The following is a 15,217-nucleotide window of genomic DNA, read 5'->3' as shown; positions in this document are numbered from 1 at the left end:
GGGCGGCTCAGGACAGACAGGCGGCTCAGGACAGACGGGCGGCTCAGGCGGCTCAGGACAGATGGGCGGCTCAGGACAGACGGGCGGCTCAGGACAGACGAGAGAACCTGGAGGGAGGAGACGGAGAGACAGCCTGGTGCGTGGGGCTGCCACAGGACCCACCAGGCTGGGGAGACCTACAGGAAGCCTGGTGCTTGGAGGAGGCACCGGAAGGACCGGGCTGTGGGGGAGCACAGGAGCTCTGGTGAGCAGCCTTGGCACCACTCCCCCAGGCTGGATGACTACTCTAGCCCGGACCCTCCAGAGTGCAGGCACAGGTTGAACCGGGCTGTGGGTGAGCACTGGAGATCTGGTGCATATTACGCGCACCTCTCCCTTAGGCTCAATTCCCACATTCGCCCGGCACGAGCGGAGCGCAGGCATAGGACGCACTGCACCCTCCCAGCGCCCCGGAGACACAGCACGCAGAGCTGGCGCAGGATACCCTGGACCGAAACGGCGTACCGGAGACCAGACACGCTGAGCCGGCACAATACGCCCTGGCTGGATGCCCACACTCGCATTACACTTTCGGGGGGCTGTCCTATAGCGCACCGGGCTATGGGCGCGTACTGGCGACACCGTGCGTTTAACCGCATAACATGGTGCTTGACCAGTAACGCGCTGCTTACAATAAGCACGAGGAGTGGGCTCAGGTTTCCAACCTGACTCCGCCACACTCCCCGTGTGCCCCCGCCCCCAAAAATTTTGGGGCTGCCTCTCGTGCCTGTCGCGCTGCCGTGCTATCTCCTCATATCGCCGCCGCTCAGCTTTTGCTGCCTCCAGCTCTGCCTTGGGGCGGCGATATTCCCCAGCCTGTGCKCAGGGTCCTTTTCCGTCCAAAATGTCCTCCCATGTCCAGGATTCCAGAACTCGCTGCTGCCGTTTACCACGCTGCTTGGTCCTTGGTTGGTGGGTGATTCTGTAACGACTTTCCTCTTCTTCTGACGAGGAGTAAGAGATATAGGACCAATTTGCAGCGTGGTAAGTGTCCATTTTAATATGTAAAACTGAACACTACAAAAATGCAAAATAACAAAGTGAAAGAACAAACGAAAATCGAAACAGTCCCGTATGGTACAGACACAGGAAACAACCACCCACAAAACACAAAGGAAAACAGGCTACCTAAATATGGCTCCCAATCAGAGACAACGACTGACACCTGCCTCTGATCTGGATAGGAACCAATACTCTACTGGCCAAATACACATAGAAATAGAACAACAGATATTCAAAACATAGAAAAACAAACATAGGATGTAAACCCACCCAACTCATGGCTCTGGATCATCCCAACCTAAAAATAAGACATAAAAGGAAAACTAAGGTTTTCAGAACGTGACACTTGTACACTTTATGGTGTCGAAGTGAGTTTTGATTAACCCACATTAAACTCATTGATTGTGTTTGATTGCGGAATTTGGATGAAGTGTGAATGTGTCTCGATATTAGTGTGGGTGTGATCATTGGTGGTTTGTGTGTTAAACCTTCACATCTCCTGTTCCCCAGGTCTTAAGTGGTAGCAGGAGAATCCCCCTAAACTCCCTCTCCTGTCCCCAGGTTGTTAAATCGGTTAGCAGAGACCCCCCTTAACTTCTCTCCTCCATGTCCCCAGGTCGTAAGGTTAGCAGACCCCCCCCCCTAAACTTCCTCTCTGTCCCCAGGTATGTAAGGTTAGCAGAGACCCTTAACTTCCTCTCCTGTCCCCAGGTCGGTAAATGGTACAAGACCCCCCTCCCCCTAACTTCCTCTCCTCTCCTGTCACCCAGGATCGTAAGGTAAGCAGAGACCCCCCTAATTCCTCTCCTTGTCCCAAGGTCGCAAGGGTTAGCAGAGACCCCGCCCTAACTTCCTCTCCTGCTCCCCAGGTCGTAAATTTATCGGATTAGCCAAAGAGACACCCCCTAAAACTCCTTGCCTGTCCCCAGTCTAAGGTTAGGCAGACCCCCCTAACTTCCTCTCCTGTCCCCAGGTCGTAAGGTAGCAGAGACCCCTAACCCTCTCCTGTTCCCCAGTCGGAAGGTTAGCAGAACCCCCCTAACTTCCTCTCTCTGTCCCCAGTCGTAAGGTAGCAGAGGACCCCCCCTAAAACTTCCTTCTCCTGTCCCCAGGTCGTAGGTAGCAGAGACCCCCCTAACTTCCTCTCCTGTCCCCAGGTCGTAAGGTAGCAGAGACCCCCTAACTTCCTCTCTTGTCCCAGGTCGTAAGGGTAGAGAGACCCCCCTAACTCCTCTCCATGTCCCAGGTCGTAATGGAGCAGACCCCTAACTTCCTCTTCCCTGTCCCCATTGGTCGTAGGTAGCAAGACGCCGACACCCTCCTAACTCCTCTCCTTCCCCAGGTCGTTAATGGAGCCAGAGACCCCCTAACTTTCCTCTCCTGTCCCCAGGGTCGTAAGGTCAGCAGAACCCCCCTATACTTTCTCTTCCTGTCCGCCAGGTCTTAAAGTAGCAGAGACCCCCCTAACTTCCCTCTCCTGTTCCCCCAAGGTCGTAAAGGGTAGCAGAGACCCCCCCTAACTTCCTCTTCTGTCCCCAGTCGTAAGTGTAGCACGAGACCCCTCATAAACTTCCTCTCCTGTCCCCAGGTATCGTAAGGTAGCAGAGACCCCCCTAACTTCCTCTCCTGTCCCCAGGTCGTAAGGTAGCAGAGACCCCCCCTAACTTCCTCTCCTGTCCCCAGGTCGTAAGGTAGCAGAGACCCCCCCTAACTTCCTCTCCCCCACGGGGACTGACAGCTCAAGGATGATGGTGCTGAGAGGACAAAAACTACAGCTGGAGTGTATCGCTGCCGGAGTGTGAGTGGCTGAAATACTCATGCACACGCACGCAGTCACACACACACACACACACACTCGCACGTGCGCACGCACGCACACACGCACACACACACATACATACATACCTTTCTCAAGAAAAATAACACCCAATCTCACTCCCCCTTTCCCTTTTCCCCCCTCACCCACTCTCTCCCTATCCCTCTGTCAGTCCCACCCCCAGTATAAAGTGGTTTAAGAAGGGAGGAGACCTGAACCAGAAGGTGAAGCTAGACAACTTCAATAAGACTCTGCGTATTGACAGCGTGTCAGAGGAGGACGCAGGGGAGTACATGTGTATGGCCAACAATCAGATAGGAAGCATCCGACACTCCATCTACGTCCAGGTTAAAGGTATACACAGAGGAGGTGTTTTGTGTGTTTGTGCTCGCGTGTGTGTGTCTGTATGTTGATCTTTGTGGTTGACCTTCTGACCAACGGCATCTCTTGAACCCAACAGCGTCTCCCTATTGGCTGGACAAGCCGTTCAACCTGGTGTTAGCACCGGATGAGAACAGTCGTCTGGTGTGTCGGGCCAATGGGAACCCCAAACCACTCATCCAGTGGCTGGTCAACGGAGAGCCTATGGAGAGCGATAGTGAGTCCTTCACAACCCATTCAACATCAATCATCACCCTGCTGTGTTCTAATGGACATAGAGTACCATCAGGATAAACAAACTCAAATCAGCATTTCTATTGCCAACCAGTTTTCACTATTTACATTTATATCCCTCTATTCTTTCTCTTCTATCTTCTCTCCCCCCTTTCTCTCCCTCTGCCCTCTACCTCTCTCCCCATCTCCCAGGCTCCCTGCCCAACCCCAGCAGATCGGTGGTAGGTGACACCATCATCTTTCACTCTGTTCAGATCGGCAGCAGCGCTGTGTACCAATGTAACGCCTCCAATCACCATGGTTACCTGCTGGCCAACGCTTTCGTCAGCATACTGGGTAAAGAGAGGGAGTGGTGTTGGTGGTGATGAAGATGGTGATTATGATGATGAGTGATGAAGCTATAATGAAATAGGACTAAATATGTCAATTGTGTCTCTCTCTCTTGCTCTCTTTCTCTCTCTAGACATGGCTCCCAGGATGCTTGGTGCTAAGAACCAGCTAATAAAGGTGATAGAGAACAACAGAACCTTCCTGGACTGTCCCTTCTTTGGCTCGCCACTTCCTGAGCTACGTTGGTGAGTTTACTTTATTTGGATCCCCATTAGCTGTCGTGCAACAGCTACTCTTCCTGTGGTCCACACAAAACCTAAAATACATATACTGATGAGTATGTAAAGATAGACCCAGATAGAGAATATATGGAGATGTATGGGTAAACCACTTCTCCAATATTTTTGGCCCTACAACAAAGAACAAAGAACAAACAGCAAAAACATATACATGATCAAATACAAGTCATAGAATCAACTATTAAAGACTACCAGAACCCACTGGATTCTCCAATTACATTGAAGGAACTACAGGACAAAATACAAACCCTCCAACCCAGAAAGGCCTGCGATGTTGATGGTATCCTCAATGAAATGATCAAATATAAAGACAACAAATTCCAATTGGCTATACTTAAACACTTTAACATCATCCTTAGCTCTGGCATCTTCCCCAATATTTGGAACCAAGGACTGATCACCCCAATCCACAAAAGTGGAGACACATTTGACCCAATAACTACCTTGGCGTATGCGTCAACAGTAACCTTGGGAAAATCCTCTGCATTATCATTAACAGCAGACTTGTACATTTCRTCAGTGAAAACAATATACTGAGCAATTGTCAAATTGGCTTTTTACCAAATTACCATACGACAGACCACGTATTCACCATGCACACCCTAATTGACAAACAAACAAAACAAAACAAAGGCAAAGTATTCTCATGCTTTGCTGATTTCAAAAAAGCCTTTGACTCAATTTGGCATGCGAGTCTGCTATACACATTGATGGAAAGTGGTGTTGGGGGAAAAACACAAGACATTATAAAATCAATGTACACAAACAATGAATGTGCGGTTAAAATTCACGGGGCCGTGAGGTGAGATAGGGAGGCAGCTTGAGCCCCACCCTCTTCAACATATATTTCAACGAATTGGCGTGGGCACGAGAACAGTCTGCAGTACCTGGCCTCACCCTACTAGAATCTGAAGTCAAATGTCTACTGTTTGCTGATGATCTGGTGCTTCTGTCCCCAACCAAGGAGGGCCTACAGCAGCACCTAGATATTCTGCAAATATTCTGTAATACTTGGGCCCTGACAGTAAATCTCAGTAAGACAAAAAAGGTCCAGTCGCCAGGACCACCAATACGAATTCCATCTAGACAACGTTGCCCTAGAGCACACAAAAACTATATATACAGTACCTCGGCCTAAACATCAGAGCCACAGGTAACTTCCACAAAGCTGTGAACGATCTGAGAGACAAGGAAAGAAGGTCCTTRTATGCCATCAAAAGGAACATACAATTCAACATACCAATTAGGATCTGGCTAAAAATACTTGAATCAGTTATAGAACGCATTGCCCTTTATGGTTGTGGTCCGCTCACCAACCAAGAATTCACAAAATGGGACAAACACCAAATTGAGACTCTGCAAGCTGGTCCTGGGGCTCTGTTCACAAAAGCAAACAGAGCCCCAGGACTGCAACACAATTAGACCCATCCAAATCATGAGAAAACAAAAATATATTACTTGACACATTGGAAAGAATTAACAAATAAACTGAGCAAACTAAAATGCTATTTGGCCCTAAACAGAGAGTACACAGTGACCGAATACCTGACCACTGTGACTGACCCAAACTTAAGGAAAGCTTTGACTCAGTGAGCATAGCCTTGCTATTGAGAAAGGCCGCCGTAGGCAGACCAGGCTCCCAAGATAAGACAGGRTATGTGCACACTGCCCACAAAATGAGGTGGAAACTGAGCTGCACTTTCTAACCTCCTGCCAAATGTATGACCATATTAAAGACACATATTTCCCTCAGACTACACAGATCCACAAAGATTTTGAAAACAAATCAATTTTGATAAACTCCCATATCTACTGGGTGAATACCACAGTGTGCAATCACAGCAGAAATATTTATGACCAGTGAAAAACAAACACCATTGTAAATACAACCCATATTTATGTTTATTTATTTTCCCATTTGTACTTTAACTATTTGCACATCGTTACAGCACTGTACAGTCGTGGCCAAAAGTTTTGAGAATGACACAACTATTAATTTTCACAAAGTCTGCTGCCTCAGTTTGTATGATGGCAATTTGCATATACTCCAGAAAGTTATGAAGAGTGATCAGATGAATTGCAATTAATTGCAAAGTCCCTCTTTACCATACAAATGAACTGAATCCCCAAAAACATTTTCACTGCATTTCATCCCTGCCACAAAAGGACCAGCTGACACCATGTCAGTGATTCTCTCGTTAACACAGGTGTGAGTGTTGACGAGGACAAGGCTGGAGATCACTCTGTCAACCATGGTTACCTGCAAGGAAACACGTGCCGTCATCATTGCTTTGCAAAAGAAGGGCTTCACAGGCAAGGATATTGCTGCCAGTAAGATTGCACCTAAATCAACCATTTATCGGATCATCAAGAACTTCAAGGAGAGCGGTTCAATTGTTGTGAAGAATGCTTCAGGGCACCCAAGAAGATCCAGCAAGTGCCAGGACCGTCTCCTAAAGTTGATTCAGCTGCGGGATCGGGGCACCACCAGTACAGAGCTTGCTCAGGAATGGCAGCAGGCAGGTGTGAGTGCATCTSCACGCACAGTGAGGCGAAGACTTTTGGAGGATGGCCTGGTGTCAAGAAGGGCAGCAAAGAAGCCACTTCTCTCCAGGATAAACATCTGGGACAGACTGATATTCTGCAAAAAGTACAGAAATTGGACTCCTGAGGATTGGGGTCAAGTAATTTTCTCTGATGAATCCCCTTTCCGATTGTTTGGGGCATCCGGAAAAAAGCTGGTCCGGAGAAGACAAGGTGAGTGCTACCATCAGTCCTGTGTCATGCCAACAGTAAAGCATCCTGAGACCATTCATGTGTGGGTTGCTTCTCAGCCAAGGGAGTGGGCTCACTCACAGTTTTGCCTAAGAACACAGCCATGAATAAAGAATGTTACCAACACTTACTCCGAGAGCAACTTCTCCCAACCATCCAGGAACAGTTTGGTGACGAACAATGCCTTTTCCAGCATGATGGAGCACCTTGCCATGATGGAGCACCTTGCCATGATGGAGCACCTTGCCATGATGGAGCACCTTGCCATAAGGCAAAGTGATAACTACAGTGGGGCAAAAAAGTATTTAGTCAGCCACCAATTGTGCAAGTTCTCCCACTTAAAAAGATGAGAGAGGCCTGTAATTTTCATCATAGGTACACTTCAACTATGACAGACAAAATGAGAAAAGAAAATCCTGAAAAATGAATTTATTTGCAAATTATGGTGGAAAATAAGTATTTGGTCAATAACAAAAGTGTATCTCTATACTTTGTTATATACCCTTTGTTGGCAATGACAGAGGTCAAACGTTTTCTGTAAGTATTCACAAGGTTTTCACACACTGTTGCTGGTATTTTGGCCCATTCCTCCATGCAGATCTCCTCTAGAGCAGTGATGTTTTTGGGGCTGTTGCTGGGCAACACGGACTTTCAACTCCCTCCAAAGATTTTCTATGGGGTTGAGATCTGGAGACTGGCTAGGCCACTCCAGGACCTTGAAATGCTTCTTACGAAGCCACTACTTCGTTGCCCGGGCGGTGTGTTTGGGATCATTGTCATGCTGAAAGACCCAACCACGTTTCATCTTCAATGCCCTTGCTGATGGAAGGAGGTTTTCACTCAAAATCTCACGAAATACATGGCCCCATTCATTCTTTCCTTTACACGTCAGTCGTCCTGTCCCTTTGCAGAAAAACAGCCCCAAAGCATGATGTTTCCACCCCCATGTTCACAGTAGGTATGGTGTTCTTTGGATGCAACTCAGCATTCTTTGTCCTCCAAACACGACGCGTTGAGTTTTTACCAAAAAGTTATATTTTGGTTTCATCTGACCATATGACATTCTCCCAATCTTCTTCTGGATCATCCAATGCTCTCTAGCAAACTTCAGACGCGGCCTGGACATGTACTGGCTTAAGCAGGGGGACACGTCTGGCACTGCAGGATTTGAGTACCTGGCGGCGTAGGTTGTTACTGATGGTAGGCTTTGTTACTTTGGTCCCAGCTCTCTGCAGGTCATTCACTAGGGTCCCCCCGTGTGGTTCTGGGATTTTTGCCTCACCGTTCTTGTGATCATTTTGCCCCACGGGGGTGAGATCTTGCGTGGAGCCCAGATCGAGGGAGATTATCATGGTCTTGTATGTCTTCCATTTCCTAATAATTGCTCCCACAGTTGATTTCTTCAAACCAAGCTGCTTAACCTATTGCAGATTCAGTTTTCCCAGCCTGGTGCAGGTCTACAATTTTGTTTCTGGTGTCTTTTGACAGCTCTTTGGTCTTGGCCATAGTGAGTTTGGAAGTGTGACTGTTTTGAGGGGTTGTGGACAGGTGTCTTTTATACTGATAACAAGTTCAAACAGGTGCCATTAATACAGGTAACGAGTGGAGGACAGAGGAGCCTCTTAAAGAAGAAGTAACAGGTCTGCGAGAGCCAGAAATCTTGCTTGTTTGTAGGTGACCAAATACTTATTTTCCACCATAATTTGCAAATAAATTCATAAAAAATCCTACAATGTGATTTTCTGGATTTTTTTTCTCATTTTGTCTGTCATAGTTGAAGTGTKCWTATGATGACAATTACAGGCCTCTCTCATCTTGCACAATTGGTGGCTGACTAAATACTTTTTTGCCCCACTGTAAGTGGCTCGGGGAACAAAACATCAATATTTTGGGTCCATGGCCAGGAAACACCCCAGACCTTAATCCCATTGAGAACTTGTGGTCATTCCTCAAGAGGCAGGTGGACAAACAAAAACCCACAGATTCTGACAAACTCCAAGCACTGATTATGCAAGAATGGGCTGCCATCAGTCAGGATGTGGCCCAGAAGTTAATTGACAGCATGCCAGGGCGGATTGCAGAGGTCTTGAAAAAGAAGGGTCAACACTGCAAATATTGACTCTTTGCATCAACTTCATGAAATTGTCAATGAAAGCATATGACACTTATGAAATGCTTGTAATTATACTTCAGTATTCCATAGTAACATCTGACAAAAATATTTAAAGACACTGAAGCAGCAGACTTGGTGAAAATTAATATGTGTATCATTCTCAAATCTTTTGGCCACAACTGTATATAGACATAATATGACATTTGAAATATCTTTATTCTTTTGGAACTTCTGTGAGTGTAATGGTTACTGTTAATTTGTATTGTTTATTTCACTTTTGTTTATTATCTATTTCACTTGCTTTGGCAATGTTAACATACTGTATGTTTGCCATGCCAAAAAAGTCCCTTGAATTGAAATTTTAGAATGTAAAAGTTGTGAATGTGCGTGTGTGTGTGTGTCTTACCCTGAGTCTTACCCTGAATATGTTCCCCTCTGTGTGTGTGTGTAGGTTTAAGAATGGTCAGGGCAGTGGTCTGGACGGGGGTCAATACCGGGTCTACATCAACGGGAGCCTAGAGATCAAGCGTGCGCGGGTTGAGGACCAGGGTACATACACCTGTGTGGCCAGAAACATCCTGGGCAAGGAGGAGAACCAGGTCCGACTGGAGGTCAAAGGTTAGACAGCAACCAATCTCATCACAGCACGACTTCATGCTTCTGTTTTTCTGTTTCCTTCTCAGACCAAATAGCCCCTGTGTTGTTGCCAAACATTTCCTGGTGCCTTATCAACCTATGTTGTTTCTCAGAGCAGATGACGCTACTTAGAGATTCACATGAGACAATCATATTCTGTAGTCTGGTTATTATACTCATTCATCCCATGTGGCCTTAATGTCATCTCATATCATGAGAAAAAACACTCTTAATCTAATTGGTTGAGCTCCAGCTGTTCAGGAATTCCATACAAGGCATTTGGCTTCCCTATCTATCCCCCTCATTTTTCCGGATATGTCTGTCCTGTGTGTGTCCTGTGTTTGTCCTGCGTGTCTGTCCTCTGTGTGTGTGTGTGTGTCCTGTTGTATCCTGTGTGTGTGGTGTTCACGGTTCGTTTCAGAGCCGACCCATATCGTCAGGGCTCCAGAGCACCAGTCAGCCATCAGAGGCACCATGGCTCGTTTRGACTGCCGGGTCAAATCAGACCTCACCCTGCCCATCACTGTTACCTGGCTGAAGGATGACAAGCCCCTGCTCTGTGGATGGAGGTGAAGACTCCCCAAAACACAAACAACTCAACAACAGTTTTCTCTATCATCAGCCTTTGAAGGCTCAAACTGTAACTTGATTGAGTCCTGTGTCATGGGATGAAATGCACAACCAATGCACGTACAAAAACACCAAAAACAGTGGTGTTGAAAGAGCATAGCTATAGTTGACGTGTAATAACATGTGATAGTGATGTTCTGTAATGTCATGTTATAGTGATGTAATAATATGTTTCCTTCCATGACTGGTTCTGTAGGTTAAAGAAGGATGAGGATTCCCTGTCCATCCTGATGTCCACGAGCAGGATGAGGGAACATACACCTGTACTGTTAAATCAGAGATCGACCAAGACACTGCCTCAGCACGCCTTACTGTGTTAGGTATACACAAAACACAATACCGCCCGCACACACACACACACACAACACAAACACACACACACACACACACACACACACACACACACACACACCACACACACACACACACCACACACACACACACACACACACACCACACACACACACACACACACACACACAACACACACACACTACACAGCAGGTAGGATAAGTAGATGGCAGGTAGCCTAGCGGTTAGAGTGTTGGGCCAGCAGACACTCTTATCCAGAGGACTTACAAAGAGCAATTTGGGTTAAGTGCCTTGCTCAAGGGCACATCGACATAATTTTCACCTTGTCGGCTCTGGGATTCAACCACCGTGACCTTTCAGAACGCTCTTACCACTAGGCTGCCTGCTGCCCAAGTAGACAACAACCAAGGAGAAATGTGGATTAAGTGCTAAGAGTGTATGTTAAATACACCAGTTGTAGTACTGTAGTGGATGGGGGTTCCTCCACGGTACTAATGTTTCTGACTAACCTCTAACGCTTTACCCCCTGCCCCCCTCACAGAGGACGCCTCCCTGTTATCCCTCACAGTCTAGTGCCTTGCCTTGCAGGTAACCATCTGTGGCCTTTTCTACCTCTCTCTCCATCTCTCTATTTCTATCCATCCCTCGCGCTGCTCTTTGTCTCTGTTTCTGTCTTTCCATCTTTTTTTCTCATAAATGTTTCTATGAGAGGGATATTTGTGTGTGTGTGTGTGGTGTGTGTGTGTGTTCGTATTCGTGTGGTGTACGTATCAGTGTGTTTGTGCATACATTTGAGTGTGTGTGTTCATATTTGTGTTTGTGCAGCATGTGCACGTGCTTGTGGGTGGTGGCGTGTAATTGTGTGTGTGTGTGTGTGGTGTGTGAGTGTGTGTGTGTGTAGCACCTAACCCCATGGCCCTCCTGTGTGTAGACTATTGACCCTCGCCATGGACTGGAGGTGTCTGACCCTGAAGCACGCAGCGTACACTGACCTGGATACCTGGAGATGACCACAAAGCCTGTCACACGTAAATACACACGGAACTACTCCCCAATGTAACCACAATATATACAGGTGCGTTCAACCTGTTCCATGGCTTGTGTCACACCTTCCACCCCCCCCTCTCTCTCCTCTTCTCTCTCTCTCTCACCCCCCTCATCCTCTCTCTCTCTCTCTCTCGCTCACCTCCTCATCTCTCTCTCGCTGCAGAGTTCCTGTGCCAGTTTGAGGAGGACCATTGGGAACCTGGCCAGTGGCAGAACTGTCTAGTTACCCCGGAAGACCCTCAACTTGTCATCCTGCAGCTCTCTCCCTTCGTCAACTATCAGTTCAGAGTCATCCGCTATCCAACTCTGTGGGCAAGAGCCGGCCCAGCCGCCCCTCGCAAAGATACCAAGACCAGCGGAGCCTGTGGTCACTCACAGCAGGAGGGAGGGATGGGGGGGGGGGTGGGGGGGGGGTGTGTAGCAGGACTACAATACTATTATAGATAGAGGGAGGGAATTATGTTATAGCCAGAGAGATCATCATGTTTTCTTTGTGCCCCTGTGTGTTTCAGCTCCTGATGCTATCCCTAGTGGCCTGAAAGGATGGGGTACCAAGAACACAAACATGGAGATCAGCTGGGAGGTGAGAGAGAGTGAGTGAGCATGAAAAGTGAGTGAGTGAAGTGAGTGAGTGAGTGAGTGAGTGAGTGAGTGAGTGAGTGAGTGAGTGAGTGAGTGAGTGGAGTGAGTGAGTGAGTGAGTGAGTGAGTGAGTGAGTGCGTGAGTGAGTGAGTGAGAGACTGTTTGTCACTGTTTCAGCCTTTCCCTTCATAACAGTCATTATTCCCTCAAAGACAAGGTTGTTCTAATTATAGTGGCTAGTGTGTATTTTTGTGCACTCCACCCTTGTTGGACACAGAGCAAAAACGGCCCTAACCTGCACTACTCGTGTGGTGGAGGCGGAAGGATACGGGGGAGGAGTGGAACAATGTGACTACGGTGGGGGCGAAGCACATTTGTCCACGACACAGAGACCTACGTTCCCTATGATGATCAAACTGCAGGCCAGGAATGACTTTGGACCCGGACCTGAGTCCAACATCATATAGGTATTCTGGGGAGGACAGTACGTACACTCCAAACCAATATAGCAAATGAAACAACATTATTTTTCTATTCATAATCCTTTTTTTCCACATTTTTTGCTCTCTTCTCTCACTCTCTTTCTCTCTTCCTCTTCCTCTCTGCTCTCTCGCTCTCTCATTCTCTCTCTCTTCACACACACACACACACATGTTCACATCATCATGCTGGTGAATGTCCTACCCTGCGTGTTTTCCCACAGAGCCTACAGCCCCTCCTACAGACCTGCATGTGTCAAAGATTGACAGCACCAATGGTCAACGTCCACTGGACCCCGGTAGACCCCAACACTGTCCTGGGAGAGTGTTCAAGGAGTTACAGGGTGAGGACTGGACTCTCACGACTACACACACACACACGCACACACAACACACGCACACGCACACACACGCACACGCACACGCAACAACACACACACACACAACACACACACACACACACACACACACACACACACACACACACACACACACACACCACACACACACACACCACACACACACAACACAGGCAACACACACAGACACAGGAAACACACACACACAGAACCACAAGGCACACACACAACACAGGCACAGCACAGACCAGACACAGACACAGACACAGACACCAGACACAGAACACGACAAGCACACAGCTCTGTGGACGACAACAGTGGTGTGTGGCCCTCTCTCCCAGCTGTACTACTGGCGTGAGGGCAGCATGGTGAAGGGTCTGCATGTGAATAAAGAGAAGAAGACTAAAGGGTTCTACAGTACCGTGGCCCAGCCTACTGGCATATTGACAGACCTACAGCCATACAGCCACTACCGCATGTTTATGGTGGTCGCCAACAGTCGTTACGATGGGCCGCCTAGCAACCATGCGGAGTTCCATACCAAGGAAGGAGGTGAGACTGGGAGAGGGAAGGACGACACCAACTAGGGCACCAGACAAATGAATTGTGTTTTTACATCGTAGCAGACTCGCTCCTACACCCTTCAACACTCTCTTTCTCCCTCTTTCTCTCTCTCTCTCTCTCCTGTGTGTGTAGTGCCAGACCTTCCTCAGTTCTTTAAGATCGTCCAGAGGAGTCCAGACTCTATCCACCTGGAGTGGGACAAACCCCTGGAGCCTAACGGTATTCTGATTGGATACACACTCAACTATCAAGCAGGTGAGCCCTTCTGATTGGTTACACTGTCAATTACCAGACAGGTGAGGACTTCTGTTTGGTTACATAGTCAAGTACCAAACAGGTGAGCCCTTCTGATTGGATACACAGTGAGGTGAGCACTTCTGATTGGATAGATGACTGATGACAGGTGATCAGTTCTGGACAGAGTGGTATAGACTGAACAAGAAGTTACCGGGTCAGAAAGGTCTTTCTAATATTGATACGAATCTAAGCTCATAACAGAGATAACCTAATGTTAAGAAGAGATGATGGTATGTTGATAGATGGCACTCTGCATTAGCTGACTAGCTGTCTGTGTGTGTTGTGTGTGTGCGTGTGTGTGTCCCTGTAGTGAACGGGTCACGTGTGGGCCACATGCAGATGGAGAGTTTCCTCCCTAACGTGACAGCCTACAGACTCCGCTTGCCAGACCAAGCTATCCGCTACAGGTTCTATCTGGCGGCCCTCACAGAGGTGGGAGCAGGGAAGGTCTACACTGAGGAGTCTCCACATTTCACCAATGAAGGTGAGTCGCCTCACCACTGCATGCACACACACACACACGCACGCACGCACGCACGCACGCACGCACGCACGCACGCACACACACACACACACACACACACACACACACACACTCAACTCGACCTTTTTGCTATTACACATACTCACATATGTAGACACATTGTTGTCCCCCACGATGAAATTGTCAGAATGTTCTCTTTCTATCCCCTCTTTGTCTCTCCTCCTCTCCTGTGGCTGACCTCTTATCTCTCTCTTTGTCTCTCTTCCTCTCCTGTGGGCTGACCTCTTATCTCTCTCTTTGTCTCTCTTCCTTTCCCGTGGCTGACCTCTTATCTCTCTCTTTGTCTCTCTTCCTCTCCTGTGGCTGACCTCTTATCTCTCTCTTTGTTCTCTCTCCTCTCCCGTGGCTGACCTCTTATCTCTCTCTTTGTCTCTCTTCTCTCCCGTGGCTGACCTTTATCTCTCTCTTTGTCTCTCTTCCTCTCCTGTGGCTGACCTCTTATCTCTCTCTTTGTCTCTCTTCCTCTCCTGTGGCTGACCTCTATCTCTCTCTTTGTCTCTTTCCTCCTGTGGCTGACTCTTACTCTCTCTTTGTCTCTCTTCCTCTCCTGTGGCTGACCTCTTATCTCTCTCTTTGTCTCTCTTCCTCTCCTGTGCTGACCTCTTACTCTCTCGTTTCTCTCTTCCTCTCCTGTGGCTGACCTCTTATCTCTCTCTTTGTTCTCTCTTCCTCTCCTGTGGCTGACCTTCTGTAGTGTCTTTTAACCTTTGGTCTTCTCTCTCAGCCTCTCCGATTCCCACTCTGTTTTTCCCTCCTACACTAGCTGTCTCTACTTTTT

At 47.8% G+C, this 15,217-nt stretch overlaps 1 protein-coding gene and 1 pseudogene across 1 annotated transcript in view; both read left to right on the top strand.

Moving 5' to 3' along the window:
- LOC111970714 (neurofascin-like) overlaps nucleotides 1-11,150 on the top strand; it is a 69,048-nt gene extending 57,898 nt beyond the window's left edge. The window contains 10 exon segments of the mRNA XM_070445718.1: nucleotides 2,725-2,839; nucleotides 3,030-3,211; nucleotides 3,318-3,455; nucleotides 3,665-3,808; nucleotides 3,936-4,047; nucleotides 9,441-9,607; nucleotides 10,047-10,194; nucleotides 10,452-10,483; nucleotides 10,486-10,575; nucleotides 11,109-11,150. Coding sequence (XP_070301819.1) covers nucleotides 2,725-2,839; nucleotides 3,030-3,211; nucleotides 3,318-3,455; nucleotides 3,665-3,808; nucleotides 3,936-4,047; nucleotides 9,441-9,607; nucleotides 10,047-10,194; nucleotides 10,452-10,483; nucleotides 10,486-10,575; nucleotides 11,109-11,140 — 1,160 coding nt within the window. The 3' untranslated portion in view covers nucleotides 11,141-11,150.
- A 243-nt stretch (nucleotides 11,151-11,393) lies between these two features.
- LOC139028438 (neurofascin-like) overlaps nucleotides 11,394-15,217 on the top strand; it is a 28,649-nt pseudogene continuing 24,825 nt past the window's right edge.

Source organism: Salvelinus sp. IW2-2015, linkage group LG11, assembly GCF_002910315.2.
Source record: "Salvelinus sp. IW2-2015 linkage group LG11, ASM291031v2, whole genome shotgun sequence".
NCBI lineage: Eukaryota > Metazoa > Chordata > Actinopteri > Salmoniformes > Salmonidae > Salvelinus > Salvelinus sp. IW2-2015.
Note: the sequence above shows the minus strand (reverse complement) of the source record. Positions and strands in the feature narration are given on the sequence as shown.